Source organism: Corvus hawaiiensis, chromosome 18 (genome assembly GCF_020740725.1).
Source record: "Corvus hawaiiensis isolate bCorHaw1 chromosome 18, bCorHaw1.pri.cur, whole genome shotgun sequence".
Taxonomy (NCBI): domain Eukaryota; kingdom Metazoa; phylum Chordata; class Aves; order Passeriformes; family Corvidae; genus Corvus; species Corvus hawaiiensis.
Genome location: NC_063230.1, coordinates 7,834,943 through 7,858,662, shown reverse-complemented (window position 1 = coordinate 7,858,662; position 23,720 = coordinate 7,834,943). Strand labels below are relative to the sequence as shown.

The following is a 23,720-nucleotide window of genomic DNA, read 5'->3' as shown; positions in this document are numbered from 1 at the left end:
GTTGACTGTCCACCTCTGCTCCTCAGTGCTGGAGTATGGGAGAAGAAAGTCCAGAAGAGCAGAACAGTTTTTTATATGGAATCAGCATTAGGTTATTCCTAATTAAATCCAGACCTCTGTGCTGTCTGGTTTAAGCAAATCTCATGGCTTGTTGTTTATGTGCACATGCATCTGGGGGCAGAACAGTAGCTGCTCTAAGGAGCTTTGGGGGTTGAAGTTCAGCTCTCATTTCAATTTGTCTCATTAGGGAGTTGAAAGTCTTCAGCCATAACGGGATGTGCAGGTACATTTCAGCTGGGTGGATGAACTAGCTCATTTTCTCCTTTGAAGCAGTTATTAAAGTGGTTATTAATTTCTCTTTCCTGTTTTGATTACTTTAGTTCCATTTAATGGGAACATAAGTTTAGGAGAGAGTTGTGCTGAAATACTGAACCAGTGTTAAAATGCTTGTAATTGAAGAAGTCTATTTTGTTGCAGTGGGGACGTCACAGAAAAGCTGAATTTATTTGAAAGCTCAGCTTTGTGTGTACACTTACCTTGGCCAGCAGCCTACGTAGGCAGGGAATGAGATTTTGGAGGAACTTGTCAGCAGGTGAATTTCTTCTTCTCCATTATCTGAAATCCTCAGTCACTTTCCATGTAGCCTCATGCTGATGATAGATTTTCTATTCCAGAAGGTGAGTGTTTAAATTCCCTTATAAATCTTTGTATTAGTGCTCCAGGAAATTAGACTTCCTGGCACTGTCAGGGTAATGACTTTAACTTAGTAGATTACAAAAGTGCTAGCAATTTGTCTTCAGCTAAAGGCAACATGTAGTGGAAAGAGAGAGAAACTTCACTTTACTCTGGCTTTAGTTTGTAATTAAGATTGGCTGTGGTTCGCATTTCACTGCTGTTTTAATTTGCTTTCTTTAAATCTTTACAAGTTGACTCAAGCACTCATCTGCCCTTTCCAGCTCCCTTCCATCATTAATTTTGATTGTTGTATTGTGAATAAGTGAGTAGAACTGATTGATTAATGGCACCATCCACACCCCTCCTGTGCCTGCTTGTGGAAATTCAGGGACTGGGAAGATCTCCTCTGTGAGAGCAAGTCACGTGTTCTTGTATTAACATCTTCTGAGTATTTCATGCATGTTGTTGAGAATTCCTATCAGAATTATTAAGTATCTCTCATTTCTGTTGCTTTACTAAGCTGAGTATTCATTTTGGTCCCATGTGTTTTTCATAATTTACAAAGCAGTGAAAGATTTCTCATCTGTCTTCCAGTGCTTTGAGTCGGAGAAAATGTATTGCCTCAAATAGGAAAATTCCCATATGGAACCTGGCCTTGCCAAACTTTCTCTAGTCTGGTACCTTTAAATTCTCATTCTTTTTCCCAATATTTTCAAGGAATTCAGAGCAGGCACCTGTGGATTTTTCCTTTCTTGTGTACACACTCTTTCCACAGCTGACTGCTAATTGTACTGGAATCCTCTGCCTTTTTTGTCATAATCTTCTCTGATTCTTATGTTCCATGTTCTTATTTGTTCAGAGCTGGTGGACACATACATGAGTTGCTGAGCTGTGCTCTACAGCTGAAAAATTTATTGTGATCTTTGTGTATCTGTTAAATTTGAATATGTAGAACATAAATTGTAAGTTTAGGGTTGGAACTGAAGGCTTTGAAAAATCACACGAGAAAATACAGTTGGAATGTGAGTTGGAGGTCCAGAAGTACTGTTCTGTCTCTGCCACTAATTCTTTTCCCTAAAACCCCCAACAACTTGGTAATACAATTCTATCCTATGATATTCTTACTTTGGAGACGGTAAGGAAACAAATGTTTTTCTGGGAGAAATGCTAAATGATGTGAGTGAAGCCTTGTACAGTAACTGTGTACAGCAGTGCTGCTGAGACTCACAGCTCTGCCGTGTGGAGTTCAGTTACTCCACAAAATCACAGGAGAGGAATTTGAGATGGTTACAGGACCAGCTCTGGTGTTATCTGTCTGCTCAGGAATGTGAAGAATAGTTCCAGCTTTGCATCCTCATAATTGCTGCCATGTTTGTCAAACTGTTGCTCTCTGTTTCTGAGAACGCCTTGACATTGCAGCTCTGAGCTGTGATTTCCAGTCCTTTGCTTCGTCTGTAGGGACATCCAGGCAAAAATTGTATGTACAGATAAGACAGGCTGGATTCCTGGTAGGGGTGAAATGGCGTCTGTGGAACAGAAAAGCTCTTGCAGCTGAGTAAGGGAAAAGCACAATGTTTGTGTGAGTAGACTGTGCTGTGAATGGCCCAGGTGAGAGATGGTGTCAGGAAGATTTAAGTTGGGGACTTGTAATAGTTCTGCTACGTGGAGGATGTAGAACCAGGAGAAGAAATTTCAACTGTGGTATTTAAATGCTGCTAACGCCTCCCACCCCCAGCATGGACACTTCATAATGTGAATGTGTTTCAGCTTTAGGTCATGCAGCTTTGAAGTTTAAGCTGAGAGACCAGTGGGAAACAACTGCTGGGGCAGGGAGGCAGGAGGAGCAATTGTAGTGATATGAGAATTCCATTCAGCTTTTTATTTATAGAAGCTGAAACTCTTTGTGAAGTCCATTTCTGTTTGGCTCTGCTGTAATTTGCTTGCCTGTAGAACTCCTCATTTTCCCTTTGTCTTCCATCTCTGTCTTAACAGCTAGAGGTCACGTGCAAGATGAGTTAGGATGACAGCTTCGTTTCTGAATCATTTCAGATTTTTTCTTCTGAATGAGAAAAACTGACTCACTTCTAAGATACTTCAGTTATCTTGGAAATAGTGAATCAACATCCTCTTCTTTATCCTTTTTTTGCATTCTTGAATGTTTAGTCTCCCTCAGCACATGAGGGGGAAAAGATGACAGTTGGAGGCAAGATTCTCCCTCTGCACCTTTAGGTCCTTTCACCTGTGGCTCTCATAAAAAGACTCCATTAGTCAGCTTCCAGCTCCTTCTTTCCTGAGGCTGACACCCAAGAATATAGACCTATTATAATAATTAGCAGTATCTTGAGAAGACAGGAATCCCAGGTGGTAAATTCCCTTTCCAACTTGATGTGAATTTGTGGCCAAGTTTAAGTGCACAGAAAATGAGATTTAGGCATCTTAAACAGGAAGAGCCTATATATACTTGCATAATAAAGTGGCCTATGAAAAACTAAACAGCAGGAGCTCCACTAGAGCATATGGTAATTACAGCAGCTAATAAGGAGATGGAGTGATCTGGAGCTTCAGCTAAAGACAGAACTGGAAGGAGAAGAGTCTCATTTTCCCAGTCCAGCATTGCTACTGACTGAGTGACCTTAGGCAAGTTAATAGCATTCAGTTGCTGGTGCTGTAGTGAACCTGTTCATGAAGAGCCTGCTATTTCCACTCCCTTCACTAGAAGAATCACTTCACCAAAATAATAGCTAGAATTATTCCTTCACTAAAATAATTAGTGTTTTCACTGCTGCTGTGATAACCAATGCAAATGGAGAGCACATGATACGTTTGTAAAAACAGAGAAGTTCTGCTGAAGTATCCTGTATCCCAGCTGTTGCTAGAAAATTTAAATAAAAACACAGTTTCAGTTAAAGGTGGATGGTAGAGGTTTGCCCCAGTGAGATACTGTGGGAATGGACTGAGGTGTTAATGTTACAGAGAGAATTTTGAAAATATGTAATACTGTGAATTGCTTTGTGCTCTCACTAAGCATATTGCACTTATTGTGTGTTTTTATTGAGAAGTTCAACTGCATTATTTATGATGCTTTGTATAGAAAGGTGTATACATAAACGAATGCATAACTTGAAACATCGGTGAGTTTTACTCCCCAGCTACATTTACTGCAGTTGTAGCTGTGTGTGCTCTCTGGCAACGCAGCATCTCTTCAACAACTGATCGGATTTTCATGTCATTTCCACTTGGCTAATATTTCTGATGAAAAATAGTTAATGTTGGAAAGCTATAGTTGTCAGTCATATGTTTTTAATTATCACAGCTTTGGCTGTACTGTTTGCCCTGCTGAGAATGGTTAATTCTCTTCCCTCCCCGTATTTCAGGTTGTGTATATGTTTTTGTATGTCTCATTTAGCATTTCTATTCTGCAAGCATTTCTGATTGTTACTCTAAAATAGAATGCTTGTGATTACAGAGCATAGCTCATTATACAGATGCTGCTCCAGGACTGTTTATAAAATGAGAATGTGCCAAAAAAGCCTGCCAGGAATAAAAGCAGGAGTTAATGGGAAGGTGCTTATCCCTCATAATTGTAGCTGCCTCAGTCCTGGGACTCAGTCACTGCAGTGAAAGACTCACTCCATGCCCCCATCCATCACTGTTGCATTATGTCAGCTTCTGCCATGCCACTTAGTTTCAGTTAAGAAACAATAACAATGAAATCTCTCAAGAGTTCCCCCCGCTTCCCTTTTAGCATAAGCGTAAAAAATGAGATGATCCTTTGAAGAGGGGTACGAATCCGAAAGTTGTCCTGGTTGCCCAGCCAGTATTGCCAGGAAGCTCGGGGAAGAGGAACTCGGCTTCTGTCAGAATTTAGTGATTCAGTTCCATGTCAAAATCAATTACAAAAACCTTGTTGCACTAAGCTACTGTTGTCTCTGGTGTCCATCAAAAGTACCGCAGCAAAGTTGTGCTGACGAAGCTGCTTGACAAGTTAAGAGAACTGCAGAAAGTTTCAGAACAGCTGAGGCAGAAAAATGGTGTAATGTTGATTTAAATCCCTTGCCAGATTTCCAGAAAGAGTGTGAGCAGAAGCAAAGGAGGTAGTTCTAGCTCCGGGTGAGTGTTCTGAAGCATGTGCCTTTAGGAGTAACTGGAATGTGGATTTCTGAGAGCCCAGCATGACTGGTACTTTCAGAACTCACCACTAGACAGACATCACTCGAGCCTCACTGAAAGCATCTGTCCCACCTGGTATCCTTCTGCCCACAGAAATGGAGGCTAATGCCACCTAATTGGGCATTGGAGCAGGTTCCTCAGAGGGGTTTTGAAGGGTTCTTGATTATCATTGAAGAATTTCAAGACCTGACTGGACAAAGGCATAATAGCTCAGTCTAATTTTGGCATTGAGCCTGCTTTGAGCAGGAAGATGGCCCAGGTGACCTCCCATGTTCCCTTTCTAGTTGTTCTGTGTGACTCTCATTAACTGATTACAGAGCCAGCCAGGAAAAGTGTATCTGCAGAAAACCAGCGTATTTTTCCAAAACAACTTAATCCACAACTGCTGGATTAGGTGACTCAGATGAGAAGAGAAATGAGAGAGTCCATTTGCCCATGGAACCTGAGAAAGGAGCATATATATAAAATTGAGTGTATCAGGTTGCACCTCAAGATACGGCTTGTTTCAAAGACAAATACATTTTTACTTATAATATATACTTTACTGGTGCCAGCACAAAAAAACATGGAATCCTCAGAACACTCGATAATCAGCCTCTGAGTGTCTGCTTATAGCAGCTAATGATGGGGGAGAGAAAGGGGAATGAAAATCAAATAGTTGTATGATTCTGAACTAATTGCAAATTGTGGTACTAGAGATCAGGCAAGGAGACCTTCCTTATAGTGCAGCCAAGACAGGGAGGTACATGCATTTTCTCCACTTTTGCTTGAACAGTATTATAGTTAATGGGGAGCTTTAATCATAGATTTAATCTGAAAATTAAAACAAACTGGAATGTCAAATAACTGGGGCATTTTAAATTGCAAAAGCCACTGATGCTCATTAGTTGGGCTGAAGCTGTAGTCACATTTTGCAGAAGAGCAAATAAAAGAGAATCAAAAAATAAAGACTTCTGTTTTCTCAGCATTAATTTCTAGTGTGTGTACCTGCGCAGCTGCTGCAACCCTATTATCTGACTCATTACTTTGTAAACCATTGTGAGATCTCTTGTATGTGAAGGCTGCTATATAAAGCCATGTTTATTTCTGTAACCCTGAGTGCTCTGCACAGGCTTAAAAGCTCCCCTCCTTCTCCACCATGACAGGGGAATTATAGGACTTAATGTGCCATATACCTCTAACTGTGGATTGAAGAAAAATGACCTTGAACTGAGAGGCAGGCATTTTACATGGTAAAGCAGTCACTTAAATTTACCTGTCAACTGGAGGCGGGGGGAACCTTACCTCTGCATGGTTTAGAAAGCAATGTCAATCCAGCTGCTGGTTGCTCTGAACCCACTGAGAGCTTGATTGCTGACCCAGGCATTTCCAGGTGATCAGTGAGAATGTTGATCAGTATGTGGTAGAAAGGAGAGCATTTTTATTTCAGCCTCACAGACCATTAGTTTCAGCCCTGAATTTTCTGTGTCTTGATCATAGGGAAAATTGGAAGTCTGTAATAGCATGAAATGTTATTTGTCTGTGCAGGAATAGACAGACTCTGGTTCAGGCAGATCTGGAAGAGACATTGTGGAGCAGTCTTTGCACCTTGTGCCCAGTTCAGTTGTGTTTTGCACACCTTGCTGTCACTTTACTAAAAATACTGTTGCTTTGTAGGAGACATGTGGAGCAACTTTGTGGGTTTTTTTTATCAGTAGCCTCAGTAAGGGTAAGTACCAGCGCACTGTGACTTGAGCAGGCCAGGTCTAGATCAGCAAGATCGAACTCGTGTGGAAGGGGAAAGGGGGCACCCCTGCTGAAGTGAACTGTGCAGTTAGAGAGCATTTCAGTGGTACAGCTGGGATCAGAGATGAGATTGCCTGATTCCTAAAGCAATGTCTCCCTAGCTTGCTTGTGCTAGCAAGCCCACTCCATTTAGAGATGTCAGTTCTTCTTGTCCCTCTCATACAAAGCCAGGAAGAACATTTAATCTAATGAGTTTTGTTTTGAGACCTCTAAAATCACAACCAGCAAATCTGTAATCACGATTGAGCATATAATTGCATCTTACCCTGCTGAGAGCTTAAAAATGATGAGCAAGAAAAACATCTCCAAAGACTCATTCAGAGTGTGAGGGGACAAGAGTAAGGTCTAGAGAAAGGACCTGCCTTACCTGGACTGTCCCCAGTGACCTTTAAACACTTGGGAAATTGGAAGCCTGCATTTCTTGCAGATGCAGGTTTCCCACTCCCCTTTTGGGGCTGCTTTTCACATTGAGTAATAAAAGGAGAGAGCACACAAGGCAATCTGCAGATGTGAGAGAGGAGATGAGAAGTGGGAAGGATGACTGAGCTGTTGTGTTCTTGGCAGTGTGCTCAGAATTTCTCAAGGAATGAGAAACTGGGGGTGTTAGGAACATGAGACCGTAATCCTATTTATTCAGTTACATGAGAGCTGCTCCTGGGAGAGTATTTCAGGTTAGTGATAGTATCCAAAATGTAATACTTGGTAAATGCATGTGTGACTTGGATATGGGCAGTTCTGCAAGGTTTTGCTTAATAGTTAAATTCTAGCAAGCACGTCCCCGCAAAATCCAACATCCCTGCTTGCTGAAAACAGTGCTGAGATTAAACCCACAGACAGTAAACTGTATTGGCAGTTTTCTGGGTGGCTGGATCCTGCTTTCCCTGAAACACTGAAAATTTGGTGCCAATTGTTTCACTGAAGTCTGGAGATCTGTTTCTAAATCAAGCTCTGGACTCAGATGGCTCATGAGAAGCCATCAGGGCATTCATAACATCGCCTTGCGTGGAGAAATGGGTATAGGCCCTAATATGATGGAAATTTCTATACTCCTGAGGAAGTATCTCACCTTATTTACATTTATACTGACCTTTTCAGAGTTTTCTATAGGCATGAACAAGCTCCACAGTAAATGTCAGCTTCTGCTTAGAATCCTTTACATGGGTAATTTTATGCTCAATTTTTAATTGCATAATACTACCACAAGAAAGATGCATTGAAATTGAAAACTGTCCTGGACAAAGTGGCTGTTGGGTTAGGGATCTTTTCACTGTTTTAAAAGCGATGAAGTGGTTTCAGAGAAGGTGTCAGAGTTGCTTTGAGGTAGCGGCTGCTGTGGTTTTGTTACAGAATTTCTCATATGATTTTCTGCTGGCTTATGAATGCAGGCCATTGCTGTAGGGTGGTGAAGATAAGGCAGGCTGTAGTTGGATGCTGTGTAATGTTCCCCTTCGCCTCTTGAAAAATGCCTCTCTGCTCCCTCTCTTCATGTCAGCAAAGTATCTCATTCATTGCTACACACTGGGGCCCCAGTCTCTTTTCTTTTTCTTTTTAACTTGCAAATAGATTTATTTGTGGTTGTATTGTGTGTGTGTATTTAGCCAGGGAAGGCTTCATGGAGCTACTTCTCTCCGGATCATGTTGTCTTACCTCACATTCTAGTCCAACTTCAAGTTTTATAGCAAGATCTGTGTTTCCAGGAAACCTATTATCCTATAGGCAGAGCTGGTTTTGTGTCAGTTCTGTCTGTGATTATCCAATATTCAGGCAGTGCACCGAACAGCAGGCAGGTTTGCATTTAGTAGAAACTTCCCTGGTTTTCCAGAAAGCTGCAGAGAATGGTTGGCAGGAAGAGGGAGAGTACCTGTTCACTCAGTGCTTTGATGGAGTATGTTCCAGTGTGTCCCAATTTAAATGAGGGAGGAGCAGCAGCATCTCCTCTTGTCTCTCATCATCTGTAATCCCTGCCTGGATTTGGTGCTTTGAGGATGAGTGCAGAATCTCTGTTCTTGGAGGCATTAATGTTTCTAGTTTACACTGAAATCCATGAGAATTAAGTACCCAAATACAGTACCTTAAAAAAGCTGGGCTGCAAGGTCCATTTCTTATTAGAGAAGTTACGGAAAACCTTCTGTGCTGCTTCCACTCTGGCCTGACATTCATTTGACATTGAAAACATCAACTTCTTTTTCTTGGATGCTTGGGAGATACTTGCCTGACAGCAGCACAGTGACTGTAATTGAGACAGATTAGAGGCACTGGGCTGCCTTTGGGTGCATGAGGCAGCTTTCATGAAATGGAGAGAGGAATTGAAACACACTTTTGACTTTGGAAGCTGGAGCAGGAACTAATTAGCGATTTCAGGACACAAACAGGATTGGAGGAAGTGTTTGGGTTGGCGTATAATAAATTATTTATTAACATGGGGGAGTCTTTCCATATGGCGGTTGCTTATAAAATGTTTAAAAGGCAAGATTGCAGGACTTTGCACATAATGAACCAAACAGGCTTCGGTCCCAGTGATTAGGAGCCACTGACCTTTCATTTCTGCAGGCTGAGACTGGACCTGGTAGCTTCTGCTCAGCTTGGATTCTGATAAGCTTCCTCCAAAAAAGATTAGTTGTTTATGTACAAATATTTCCTTCTTACTGGGATGTATTTTGAGATATTTGATGTTTCTGTGAGGGTATGCCCACTGGAGAATAAAAAAATTTATTCCGCCTTATTTGAGAAATTCAAGCTGTGGAGTTCTGTAGCCCTTCACTGCCTTAAGCAGACAGGCCTCTAACAAGCAGCTGAATTCATATGGATAACCAAATACCTGTGTAATGGCTTATGACCATTTATGAGACTTTATATAAAAACCATGATGAGCAGTGAAAGTATAAGAAGACTCAGTAAAGCATGAGTAACCCAGAAAGAAGCTTTCAGTTTGGCTTCTCAGCATATTTCAGTGTGCGTGAGCTCTGAAAGATTTGGGTTTTTTCTTGACGTTGTTTTTCCCTTGGCACTGAAGATAAAACCCAGACATGCTGCAAAGGGGAGAACCTGACAGGTGCCAGCCCGAGTGGAAGTGCTGTCAGTCGATCTTTGTCTGTCGCAGCTCTGGCTCTGATCCACCCGAGCGCTCGTCAGGACCGTGTGGGCTTTCAAACCCGAGCAGGAGGTCCCTCAGCAGCGGGAATGTTTTGAAGCGCAGTCAGTGGAAACCCCCATAAGTCCCACGCCTGACAAAGTAATCCTGTTTCTGTAAATTCCTGAGTGATGGAGGATTTGGGTTTGCCTTGCTGGTTGGTTTTAGTGCCAGCACCCAGTGCATAACAGCACAGAAGGGCTGACCACAGACGGTGCTGTGAGTCCTCCCACACCTCGGCTCCCCACAGGCCTGGTGGAGAGAAACAGCATCCATGGAGGGCTGGAGGAGTGTGGCTGCTGTGTCCAGGCAAATCCCTGGTCACTGCTGCAGCCACCTTGAGCCCAGCCTGGCTCCAGGACTGCGGCCGCTCCCTCCCTCAGCTGCCAGCTCTGCAGAACCACCTCACACCTCTGCACTCTGAGTGCTGCTTCTGCCTGGTGCTGGACCCCACAGCTTTGCACTGCAGAGCACTGCGGCCTCTCCTCCACTCCACAGCCCCTTACAAGCATTGGGCTACTGGGCTACTGTGTCCAGTCTCTCACCTGGAAGGGGAGGGCACTTGGCGGGACCATACCTGGCCTCGTTATCCAGCACATTTCATACACTGTCTTGGAGACATGAAAAAAGATACTTCAGAGGTCTTCAGAGGTAAGAAAGCTTTTTCTGTGCTTTTTCTACCTTTCTTGCATACTTCAGTATTTAATGTCTGAGGGTGTGTGGATATTTTGACTAAATATGCATTACCATGTAGGTTTTTTTTATTTTGTCATGTAGCTGCCTGCTGTAGTGTTTCTTCCCTTTGCTGTGCTTCTCTACTTCCTGGAGTTTTGTGACACAAAGTTTATAAAGTTGTTCAATACCTCAACAGTTCTAAGTCATGTCAGAATCTTTTTAATAAAATAAATATGCTCAGGTGGCATCTGGAGCCAAGGACTAAAGCACGATTCCTTTTGCAGTAAGTTTTTCTCTGCAGACAGGTTTCTACTGAGCTGGGAGGAAGCTAAAAGCTCATTAGCTTCCTGGAGTAAGAGCAGTTGATTGGCATCTGGAACTGCAGAGCTGAGTTTTACAGGGGCTTGAGGCCAAAAAAGGGCAATTTGGAACACATGATCCTTGGTTAAAAATGCACTGAAGACCAGAGGAAAGAAAATGGTAGGCTCGGGCAGCCACAAGTTAAAGGAAGGAGTCCCTTAACAGTGCTGCTGATTTTCAGTGGCGACTCTAGTTCTGAGACATTTTTGTGTTATGAGGCTCTTGGACTTGTTGATAAAACAGTAGCAGCAATACATTGTATTTTACTACTGGACATATCTGTGCTGTAATTTGGGTTTTTTTGTGGGCTTATCTTCAGGGAATCACTCAGTATCTCTCTCTTTAATAAACACATTTTATACAATAAGCTCAAACCTGCTGATGGTTGGGCTGGAAAAATAGGCATCTGCACTAGTAATGGCAGTGAAAAGAGTCTTAGATCTCAGGTCTCTTCAGCTGCACCACATGGCAGCTGTGATCAGAAAGCTGTGTTGTGCTTTTCGGAGCTGTAGGTGGGGGTTGTAAGGACAAGGTTTTTGCCTGCTTTTGGTTTTCTCAGTTTAAGGAAAAGTCCCAGAAAACACACATGTTCTGGCATGAATACATGAATGCACAGTTGGAAAAAACACATCTGTTTGTCTAATATGAAAAGTAACAATTTTCCTCAAGTTCCCAATCCTCGTTAACTTTGCCAGCCGTCTTTTTATTTATTTTGTTCCTTTGGGAAAGCTTGGCCAAATGGAAAAGGCTTTAGCGGTATGCTCCAAAAAGCCGTGGATCCAAGCCCTACCAAGGCAGAGAGCAAGCATGTTCAGGCCTAGAGATTCCTCCACTTACAACCTTTCCCCATTAGGAAGAAAGGGCCACTTCCCACCTGATGAGGCATTCTGTAGTGTCAGCTCGTTATTGCATGTTTCCAGAGCTGCAGTTGGGAAGAGATCTCTGGCGGTGCTATGGGTTTGGACTATTGTGGCATCCCCACGTGTTCTTGGCTGGTGTTTGCAGCTCTGAGGTCAGTAAGTTGACAGTTCCTGAGCCCCTCCACATTTTCTACTGGTGTCGCTGGCCTAAGTGCCAGGAGCCAGGTGGGCTGGGCAGTGCTCTGCTTTCTGGAGAGGATTGTGCAGTCCTTGGAATTGCTTTCTCTGGCTGAAAGGGAGAAGTGACAAAATAGAGCTGTTTGGTGACACACACAAGGAGACAGCCCTCGGGGCATGTGAGCAGTCACCAAGCACTGCCATCTGGGTCCTTTCAGAGAGGAGAAGGAAAACCAGTCAGTCATGTAATTCTGGACCCTTGCAGAGACAGGAGCAGACACGTCAGAAGCACCCATGGCCAATAGGCACTGAGATCTGAAAGAATAAGCATCGATGTTTGACCTTGTCACTGTTGTTCAAATATCCTTGTGATATAGCAGACAGCATCTGGAAATTCAGGTTTTCCCTCCCAGGGAAACAAAACATGATCAGTGGCACACTTGATATTGATCTCGTATGCTTGGGCCAGATTGCTGTCTGTTTAAGAAGTTCCTAGTGCAGTGCACATCATCACTGTGCCCAGCTCCTTTTGGCATCAGCTGTTAGAGATGTGAGCCCAACCAGAAAGCTTCAGGAAGGAGCTTCTCTGAAGGGAGCAGGCAGGATTGCTCACATCTGGGAGCATTGCTGCTCCCTTGGCATATTGATCTGCTGTCAGGGAGATCACCTGATAAGCATAATCAGTCTTTTAAAACACTCTAGTGTTTGAAGCAAGAGTAAGGGGCAAACAGTTATAGAGACTCCCCTAGACACAGCATTTCTGCAGCCCAGGGAGTGTTCATCCCTAGCTTAGAGTCCTGGATGTGCCTGAGCTGCCAGAAATTCCGTACCCGGCACGGCTGGCAGTGTCACACTGTGAAACCCTGCAGAGCTGGCAGACCTTTGATGCAAATTAGTTTCATACTCACTTACGTATGTGAGCCAGGATTTTGAACCAAGTCCCACTTGGAGATGTTGCAGTGGTGATGCAGGGCCTGGGCTGCGTTCTGGGAGCTTGCAAACACCATGGTAAGCTGGTGGTGGGAAAAGGGGAACTGTACTTCAAACAGTTTGCATTTGATACGTAGCTCACAGCACAGAGACTTCAGTGTGTGCTCTGTGTGCAAGAGAGAGGGAGAAAATTTTATTTAATGTTTGATTTTTAGATACAAATTGCATTTCAAAACAGATTTGCTTTTGGAATAACATGATTGTCCTGTTCCCTTTAAAAGAAAATGCATTCAGTTATCACTGTGAAGTAAATAAAAATAACTTTGGATTAGAGAAGCTGGCGAGAGAGTTAAGTGTTAACATTTCATGTACTGTACTGAGAGTCTCCAAGGTCAGAGGCAAGTCTTCTGGGGCTGGGGTAAAGGAAGCTATTTACATGAGCTCTCCATTTTAATCATGCAGCCAAAGGGTTTAATGTTAACTCCAATCCAAAGCATTGTTGCTTGTAACAATGGTGTTTCTCAAAGGCAAACAAAAACCATTGCCAAAGGTGACCTAGAAATGCTTAAATGTGCTGCAGTTCACCCACGTGTCTCCCCTCCCTGCGGGTGCAGACCTTTAGCAGCTCTCCCATCCCTGCATCAGCCTGGCTGCTGGGGATTCCCTGCCCTTTAGTGACAGCTCTGCGGGACGGAGCATTCCCCTTTTGAACCAGTAGCTTGGGTAGTGCTCCAGTTATCTGCAGCAGCTCTGAGATTCTTACTAAGTATTAGTCTTCCAGAGCCTTTGCTACTGATTAGTGAGGAGAAAAGGCTGTTAATGGAACATCTCCAGTTGCCAAGAGACTTAGCAGCATATGCTTGGAAAAGACTTTGTATTGGGCAGTGTGTCAAACACTGTTGGGAGAAATGCTGCTTGCAGGTCCTTTGGAAGGGGAAACTGTATTAGCTCTAAAATGTGTGGTCACAGAAAACAGAAGTGCTGGAACTCACACAAGGTCAAAATGGGTTGTTTGATTGAGCCACCTCTTTGTTGAATTGCATATTCTTTGGATATGAAGTGGGATGTAACCAACCTTGTACAAATCACACTCTGTAAGAAGGTACTTTCATGACAGATTGTGGAGCTTGGGAAATATAAAGAATAATAGAAATAGTAAAAGCCAATTTGCTTTCCCAGGCATCCTTTCTTTCTCCTGCAATGTCTTGCCCTCCCGTTTCCTTTCCTTACTGCCTTTCTGTCTTCCCTGCAGTCACCCTAGCTCCGTGTTGGTTTTTTGCATACCTCACTCTTGGTAGTGCTGGTAACATTCCTGTTACATCCTTTGGGCTGGGGGTTTGTTTGCTTCCCTTTTTGAGTAGCATGCCAGTGCTGCTGTCATTGTGGGAGTACATGATAAGCTGGGAAGAGTTTACATCATTTTAGAACTTGTGTATGACTTAGATTAGTTGGAAAGGTCACACACTGTGGTGTTCATTTCCTAAATAGAAAAACTCTTCTTAAACATTCCCTCAAGCCTGATTCGAGTCTCGTGTGTCCCACATTATTCCAGTCCTTCTTTTCAATACTATTCAAAGGCTGTTCTGTCTGTCTTCAGAGCTGCTGCTCAGTGGTGGATGCTGCATTCGTGATTGAATCTCTGCAGTAAGCGCAGTACCTGTCCTGACTTGTGCTGTACCTTGAAGTGAAAGCCACAGGGACTGTTCAGAACTTTCCACCTATTATTTCATCTTCATTCGTTGCAGAGTTTGCTGTGCTGCTGCTGTGGCACTCAGTATTCTGCATGTATCTGCATCGAGCTGCATTCTTGGGCACTTATGCCAAGCGTTTGGCTCTGTTGGAGCTGGCTGTGTTCTTGCTACTGTTAAGCCTTTCAATTAGAAGAATCTTGCAAGTTTATGTTGGCATTCAAGCTGCTTTGTGCACTGGGTGCTGAAGCACAGCATATAGATGGAATGGAGCTGATGGGTCAGGTTTTTTAGGGATCTGATTACTGTTTTTACAAAAGTAACCAGCTGCCTCCCCCAGCCTCCTATTGGGTTTTTCATGTAGCCTGCTGTAAAACCACACTGCAGGGTGAGGGGTTCCTGGAAGGGGAGAGTTGAACTGCTGGACTGATTTGCTGCTGAAGCGTTCTGAAAACATTTTTGTAGCAAATACATCTGAGCCCGGGTTTACAGCTTGGGGACAATGAGCTGCACAGGCTGTGGTGAAGGTACCGGCCGGTTGTCAGCAGAGGGCAAGAGTCCAAGGGCTGCGGAGCTTTTCTTTCGTGCAGATTCTAGTTGTTCATTTCTTTTACTGTCGTGATTCTTTACTCTCTCTTCTTTTTTTCTTTTTTTTTCTTTTGGTTTGGCTATTGGCTGATAGCTTCCTGGTTGCTGAGGGAGATGCTTTTTCACTGTGCACAATCTGTTTTCGGGTGACCTTGCAGAGGAGGTGCGGTCCGGGCTCCTCTCGCTCCATCTGCCGGCGCTGCAGGTGCGGCTCAGGGCGAGCACAGCGGCCCCAGAGCTCCCAGTGCCGGCAGCCCCTCCGAGGTGTGGGCAGGGAATGCACCTCCTGCTGTGGTGGCAGCCCAAAAGGAGTCCAGGTGCCGCTGCATCTTCCTGTTGAGAACCACAGTGCAGTAAGTGGGAATTGCCTCTGCGCACTGCAAGAGTGAGTAGCTGTAAGAGTTCACGTCAATGATTCCACAGACACACACTTACCCCCTCTCCCCCCGGTTTAGGGGTTGCTTAGGTTTTTTCTGCAGTGTTGCCAGCATCCTTCCAGCTTCCTAAAAAAATTTGAAATTTGACAATTGTTTTAAGCATCAGTCCGGAGGTTTTGTGTGGATAGAAAATTAAGCAGTGAATTTCTGCTGCAGCAGCAGGAGATCTCTCATCTGACCAGCATCCACATGTGTATAATTTCCCATGCCTGTGGTGGGGGAATAAATCCTAAATGGAATGGGTGGTGAAAGGGAATAGGTTTGGCAGCCTTGTTCCAAAGAGAGTTGTCTGAATTTGGGATTAAGCAGGTGTATCAGAGATAGGTACCTGGTGCAGTATCTTATGTTATTGCCAGAATGTAGCTAAGTATAGGCACAGGATCAGCATTGCCAAGATGAAAGTAAATAGTTTTGTGGAGGAGATAATCCAGGAACTGCTGCATCATTCTCAGCACAGGGACTGAGGATTGAAGGGATGGAAATGGCTAATCAGCTAATTCCTCAGGTGTTTTTCTGTTCAGGATTCAAATTGCTGTCTGTGCTGTCACTATTCTCTGGGCAAATAAAGGATAATGTACTTGCCACGTCCTGGTAGTGTGAACTTCACACAGAACTAGTCCCATTTGCCAATTTTGAGCAACTCTGCTGCAAAAAAGCTCATCTTCCTATTTCTCAGAAAGATGAGACTGCAGTGTGTTGGAGAAGATGACTCTAATATAAAGATACTCCTCTGTGACATGTTCATGTTGTTGTTAGCTGGGGGAATGCTTACACACTGCAAAAGGTCTGATGCTCACAGTGACATCAGTGTCCTAGGCATTTCTCTGTTTCTCTGAAAGCCGAAAACAAATAGAGTGAACTTGTTTACTTTGCTTTCTGCGATGAAAAAAGCAATAAATTACTTATCTCCATGCTTTTCCAGGAGGAAACAGTGGTAGATTGCAACTCAGCACAAATCCATAACCAATGGAAAAATCTCATTTATTCCAGGAAGATTATCTTTTTAAGGACAATGCTGAATCTGGGCTATAATTAAAACAGCTTTTTAAAGAAAAAAGAAAAACAGTGGATGTTTTTCTTGTTTGATGTATTCTCTATCACTAATTACTCTCTTTTCTCATTTATTCTATCCATTTTTAAATGGGAGTAAGGAGTTAGCTGTATATTGCATAAAAGTAGCATTACCTGAAAAAATAATTAAGATGATCTTGAAATTAAGGAAATCAGTTTTGAAAAGAAGCAGGTGCTTAATGGAGGTGAGACCAGCTGTGCTTCCCAGGAACGTGCTTGAAGCGCTTCATGGAAAAACGTGCAAGGCCTTCATGCAACACTGGAAGGAAATTTATAATAATTCAGACAAATTACATCCTATAAATAGCAGAGCTGGATTCATTAGGACAGGAGGCAGATGGAGAAAATACAAAAGTTGTTTGTTTCTTTTTAAGGCACTATAATGCTTATGAAAAGTGTCAGCTTGCTGTCAGAGAGGAAAAACCCTCCAGTGCAGCAGTAACTTTCTCGTTATTAGGTTCTCATCCCTGCTAATGAGCAGCCTCCATGAGGGGCATTCTTGGTACTTGGCTTTGGCAACTCCTCCTGCCTTTCCCTGGCATACCCAGGCTGACCCAGAAGAGCTGCAGTGCTGAGAGGAGGAGCAGGCAGGAGGGAGGACAGAGCTGTGTGTGGTGTGCAGCACTCACTGACTGTGTTTAAGACAGATGCCAATAGGGCAGAGGCATAAATGTAGTTGGAAAGGAGGGTGTGTGGAGTGAGATGGGAATCATCCACCACCTGGCTAAGGAGTTGTGCCTCAAAGCAGGAAGGTACTGGTGGTTGGTAGGGAAAATGCTGGGCATTATTGAAGAGAGAAGGTGAAGGCATTTTTGAGATGCTCTTACATCAGTAAGTAGGAAAAAGGAGAGGCTTTCATGCATGGAGAGAGGTAATGACAGAGAGCGGGTGGGAGGTGCGTGACTGGAATGCAGCTGGGTCTGCAGGAGGGAAGCAGAGGTTAGAGGGTTGGAGCATCTCAGTATTCACACACAGCGAGGTGCTGAAGGAAGTGTGTCCAGCCAAAAGGGAGCGTACAGACTGACAGAAAGGGCACATCACAGACTGCATTTAAATAACAGGACAGAGTAAGAGTGTGGGGCTGTTTCCAAGTGTGCCGAAATTACAGCTGGGTACTACTCCTAAACAGAAGACTGGCTGAACAATTGCATCCTGTTGAACCACAGGCAAGCGTGAGCTCAGATACAGAAGCAGAAAATGTTCTGTATGAATATTATCTGTTAATGAACCTGCCTTCATCTCTTCTGCTGATCTGATTTACATTTCAGCAAAGCTTCCTTAAAAGATAAAAGTGTCAAAATTCCAGTAGGCTATCGTAAGAGATTTTTAAGTACTACTGTTCAGGAAAGGAACACTGGGCGCTTATCAGCAGTGCTTTTTCTTGAGAAGTTCTTAGGTTGCCAATTCACCTTGTGAAGTGGCAGGGGAGAAGGGTGATATGAAGGTCGTATTGGAGTCAGATAATCACAGACTTACTCAAGGAATGGAGAAAAGCTGTACGTACAACTGCTCATGCTTCATGGATTAAGTAACGATAGTTTTTCCTCAGCATTCAATATAGAGGGCAGTGATCCCAGCACAAGGAGGAGACATCGGAGAAGAGGAAAGGCAGCGGTATGGATTGGCAGGATGCCTTTGGGGGTTGCCATCTGTTGTAGCTTGCACGTATCTATAGGGTGTCATGTGTAGCAGGCAAGTGGTGGCATTAGAACGAGGCATGGATGTGGAGCAGGTTAAGTATCCAGTCACTGGAGAAGGATCCAGGCGTGCTGGGATGCACATGAGAGGCTGAGCATGGAAAGTATGAGCCAGCTCATGGATCCTCATGCATAGATCAGATTTTTGGTATGGAACAAACCTTAGCTGATTGCATCTCCTTGCATTCGGTGGGGTTCGTACCCCCTGTACAGCCAGGGGGTTAACACCGCCTGTGTTTATAGGCAGTGTTATACAGGGTTTAAAGGGTTGAGTTCTGAGATCTTGACTCACATAGGCACACAGCCATAACTGGTATGAAGAATGTGGAGAAATAGTTATGCTTAAGATCAAGGCTTTTATTTCAGGAAGCCTTTAGCAACAGGGAATAATAATTAAAAAAAAAAATTATAGGATATCCACTGGATAGGATAGCATTGCTCCAAGATGTCTAAAATACTATAATCTCAGACATGTGCATGAGAGATGGGTGATTTTGAAGAGAAGATACTGAAGAGAGGAAGTGATTTGTGTTTAGAGGTTTCCTGTCTTGCTAGTGGAAAACTTGCTTTGAATTATGCTACAGTTCTAGGACAGCATCTTGTCATGTGAAAAACATTCTTTTCATGTGTACAAATAATAAAAATTCTTCTGTTCAAAACAAGCTTGAAATTCCCTCTTTGCCCAGGCTTCTTCACAACTTCATGCTTTCTTTGATGTCATGTTTTTCTAGAAATTCTCTCCTAGGTAATGCTTGCTGAACCTTACTTACTGCAAACATCCCAAAGGCCACCAGACCAGCTACAGTGACTGCAGATGAGTCACGTTGACCAGAAATTGCTTGTGCCATCCTGCACTCACCAAGGCACTTGAGGGGTTTAGTTTTTTGTTCACATAATCTGAACACCACGTTGAGATGGTGTGTCTGGCCAGTCCTGTAAGCAGATGCTTGGCATACTCTGCCCTCATTGATGCAGTGTGTCATGCTACACTTAGTGAAGGAAGATAGGTAAAAATTGCTTCAAGTTGTGCAGCAACTTGGAGTGATGGAATTCTTGCCTAAGACCCTCTTTTTGATGTGGGTAGATGCATAAATCCTAATCCTATGGATGAGGAAGTCAGGACACGATGCTACTGTCAGTTACTCAGCATCACAAAAGGAAATCCTTGGCAGAGCTGGGAGTGGCTCTCATTCCTGCCGTGCTTAAACTGCACAGCTGATACAGTGACTCTGGGGATCTGCAGTGAACAGATGTGGCTGTCACAGTCTCCCAGTGTGGGACAATGCTGGTGGATTTCTGTGCTGAATATTTGAACTGGAGTCAGTGTTCTCCTTGCCCCTCACACTTGGGGGTTCTGGTCCCTTTGACATCCTGCCCCTCCCTTCTGTCCCCTGGGTGTGTGCAGGGTGTGGCTGACAGGATGCTGTAGCTCGCTCTCTTCAGCCCTGCTCTTTGTGTCTGAAAGTATTGAGAGAGATTTGAACAAGGACAGGAGTGCAAGGTGAATTTGCAGCGCAGTCTAGAGATGCAAAGTAGGAATTGTTGCAGGCAAAAATTGTCTCTTGTCACCTTGTCATTACCTGCATGCTGGGCAGTTTATAGCATAGCACAGATTCCAGAAAGAATTGTCAACCTCAGGACAAGCAAAGTGACCTTCAGCCCACGTGAACATTCTCTGCATGAGTTGCTGTCTCCACCATTTCCAACAACTGTGGATAGAATGTCCTGGGTATGGCAGAAGCTCTTCATTCTCTGTTCTCTTACGTGATGAAATAAAATTATGTGTTTATTTATGCATTGTCTTCTCTGCTTCTCTTGCTTCTGTTCTCCTCTTGCCCCACCTGCAGGCTTTGAATTATTGTACCAGCCAGACGTGGTCCGACTGTACCTCTCCATCCTCACCGAAAGTCAGAACTTCAACACTCTGGAAGCTGCTGCAGGAGCTTTGCAGAATCTTAGTGCTGGCAACTGGACGGTGAGTGCAGTCTGCTTCTCAGTCTTTTTTGTTTCCTTTGTGTAAGTAAAGAACAAGGGGATTTCCCACTGTAAGTGCACTGTTACTTTGTGCATTTGTGTCTCCTTTAAAAAGAGAGGTGGGAATGTTAAGGAAATTATTTCCATTTGCTTACTGAAGATGTTTTGCATCTCCTGGACCAGTTTACATAGTGGAAGTGGCACTGAGCTCATGAAAATTTAACCATGAGCAACCTTTACCACTTCAAGCACTTAACCATTGTTTTGTCCATTCAGAAAAGCCTGGTATTAGATAGTTAGGTATCCTGAATACTTAATTTGTTGGATTGAGTGTTTGTTGAGGAAACTGCACTCCAGAGTGTCCTCTGATACCCTCTATGAAGCATCCCCAGCACTAATCAGGCAGTTCTCTCAAAGATTTGCCTGATCACTTCTAGAACCGCTCAGCAAAGTGGGACTGATCAGCAGCCTGAGGGTTGGCAGGGCGGTGTTTCACAGCTGCCTTGAGTACAGCTTATTTTAAATAATACAGGCTTATTTTAAAAACAATCATGAAACAGAATAAAAGCATGAAATTGGAGGAGGAGGAAGATAACAGATGCTTTAGATGCTTTACTGTTTCTTCCTTCTGACCTCTTTTTTTCCTAATCCAGAGGGATGTGTTTTCACACCAAGGTGTGTACAGAACAGATGCTGGCAGATGATGCTCCTTCCTTCTGTTGCTGCACTCTTTCCCCAGAAGCTGGCTTAGCTGTAGGATGAACTTGTACATCCTTTCTTCCTTGGTGCTTGGTGAAGTTGAATGATGGGTTAGGGCAATGCAATATATCAGCACGCACAACATAACTAGTCTTTGCAGAGAAAAAAATGGGTTACAGCACCAAAAGAAATGCCAGGGGCAAGGAAGGGGCAGGTATATGAACTCACAGTGCTTGCTGTTGTTTCTTTTCCCTCGTGTGTCCTGATCAGTGGTCCACGTACATCCGTGCGACGGTGCGGAAGGAGAGGGGGCTGCCAGTGCTCGTGGAGCTGCTCCAGTCCGACTCAGACAAGGTTGTGAGGGCTGTGTCCATCGCCCTGAGAAACCTTTCCATGGATCGTCGCAATAAAGATCTCATAGGTATCTTCTGAACTTTGCTAACTAGGCTGGGATCTTTGAGAGCCTTGAGAGACCTCACGTTTTCTGTCCCTTGGGCTGAGGATTCGTTCTCTCTGCAGTTTCCATCCAGGCTATCTGGGATTACGCTGTAGCCACAAAGTGGGGGGCCGTCAGCTCAGAATGTATTTCCAGCCCACTCAAGCTGTGGCTTGAGGGAAATCTCTAACTTGGGAGTAACATTAGGCGTAGGTTTTTGCAGGAGAGGAGTGTGTGTAGATATGCAGAGGGCTGGATAGGTTAAGAGGTTTCTTGTGTTTTCCTTAGCCCTGGCTAGCATGGGACTTGTGCTCATAGTCACACGTCACAGAGGTGTTGCTCCTTAGGCCTGCCTGCTATTCCAGTTAGAGTGGGAGTGTGGCTTTTGGCATGCTGAGCTAACCTGGGGAAGTGCAGGGAGCTCTAAAGTTGTACCTTTCATTTTTTTACTTCCTTTCTCATCTTTTGCCTGGTGGGTACTTGAGAAGTTGGACACTAAACAACTTAATATTCTTCAAGTTGGTGTTCAGCACCGCTCTAGCTCCTATCCAAAGTGGTAAATAACATTCAGCTGCCCATAAGCAGGAATCTTGAAAGATTCAGCTGAGATGAGTTTTCCTCTAGATGACTTCTGTATTTAACTAAGGTATTTGTTTAAACTGTAACCTTGTCAGGCCAGGAAATACTGGTCACATGTTTGGGACCATCACTGAACTTGATACTGGCAACTAGCAAGGTGGGATTCTACCTTAATATTTCAGGTTCTAATTTTTATAGTTCAGAGGTGTAGCCAGGCAAATGGTGCAGATGGATACCTGGGAATGATAAAGTCCAGATTCCCTGGTTTTTTCTCCAGTACTATACATGGAGAAGGCTAACTGCACCCAGGAGGAAATACTCTTACCTTTGTTGGGGAAGGTTAATAAATGCATGGTTGCACACCTGGCCCCAGAAGACCTATTACAAGGCTAAGTTGAGTAAGCCGTGTGCGTGTATTACCATGAATACGTGGCATTAGCAGCAGCTACCGGATGCTTTTTTGCCTCAGGCTTTGCAAAATATGATAGATGCTGGCTGTAAAATTCTAAGTAAAACTGGCTTTTTTCCCCCCTCAATACCTTTCAGAATCCATGATGAAGGACTTTATCTTAGCTTTATCAGCTGTCAGTCACCTTGAAATAATGAATGATAAATACCCTGTGAAGTTACAGTCTTGAGGTTTAAAACACATACATTATAAGGGTTTTTCTGACACAGCAAACACCATTGGCTTTAATCATTCAGGATCGAAAGCTGAAATGATTATTAGGGCTGCCTAATGGTATCTCTTCCCCTTATGTAGGTAGTTATGCCATGGGTGAGCTGGTAAGAAATTTGCCCAGCAGGCAGCAGAGATCTGCAAAGAACCTGGAAGAGGATACAGTGGTTGCAGTGTTGAATACCATCCATGAAATCATTACTGACAGCTCAGAAAATGCAAGGTCTCTGATCCAGACACAGGGCATTCAGAAGCTGGTAGCTATCAGCAAGTCAAGGTAAGTGACAGTTGAAAGCAAAATGCATAAGAACTCCTTGCAAACATGAAAATGTCACTATGAACAGCAGCTTTTGCTTTGTGAAGGTATTGGAACATCCCAACATTTCAGAGCCGTAATTTCAGCAGTTAATATATACAAAGTAAAAACAAGCAGCACCTTTAAAAGGTTTACTTGATGAAAAAGGTTAATTGATGAGTCACTTCAGTCATGTTAAGACGTGCTCTCTCCTTGTCAGAGACATCTTAGCACCATGTATACGTTTACCAGGCAGCATTTGCAGTGAAGCCATGATCTTTGGTTTTAGTTTGGGAGGCTTTTTTTCTGTGGCAGTGTTTCACTACTAGAATGCCAGTGATGAAATCTGTTTCTTTTAAGTGAAATGGTTAATGATGTGCAGTAATTTTTCTGGCCAAAGGGCTGGTGGTGGTAATTAGAAGTGACAAATTTTCTTCAGTTTAAAAACTGTGTTCTGACTGCTGTAGAGGAAACTTCGTTTTGTGTAGTTCAGCCTGTTAGACGTTGTAGGTGTGTTTGCTGCAAACCTTTGGGAGAGTGGCTGAAGTAGCTTTCTTGGGTTGTATTGTTATGAAATATGAGAGCCACCAAAAACCTAGGCCTGTTTTATATTATAAAAGGTGTCTGTGTACTGACTTAGTAAGGAATCTCATTTTCCGTTTAAAACAGCTTGGTTTTTTTGCTGACCAAAATTACTGTGCAAGGTATTTTAAACAATGGAGAAATTTCACTGAATTGTGAGGAATATGTGTACATTGGGGTGAAGGTTTGAAAAGTGGCTTAGAATAGTTTTTTTGTTTGGGTTTTTTTTTCCC

General features: G+C 43.5%; 1 protein-coding gene and 1 long non-coding RNA gene across 16 annotated transcripts in view; one reads left to right on the top strand and one right to left on the bottom strand.

The window, feature by feature from the left end:
* The window catches only part of ARVCF (ARVCF delta catenin family member), a 258,446-nt gene that overhangs the window by 218,722 nt on the left and 16,004 nt on the right, over positions 1–23,720 (top strand). For all 15 annotated transcript variants that reach the window (XM_048322525.1, XM_048322527.1, XM_048322522.1 and 12 more), the window contains 3 exons: positions 20,091–20,218; positions 21,187–21,337; positions 22,695–22,887. In XM_048322525.1, coding sequence (XP_048178482.1) covers positions 20,091–20,218; positions 21,187–21,337; positions 22,695–22,887 — 472 coding nt within the window. The remainder of the gene's footprint in view (positions 1–20,090; positions 20,219–21,186; positions 21,338–22,694; positions 22,888–23,720) is intronic.
* LOC125335165 lies at positions 11,478–20,097 on the bottom strand. Its single transcript, XR_007207362.1, has 2 exons — positions 12,745–20,097; positions 11,478–12,147 (listed from the first exon to the last, which is right to left on the bottom strand). It is a non-coding gene; the product is annotated as an uncharacterized LOC125335165 (long non-coding RNA).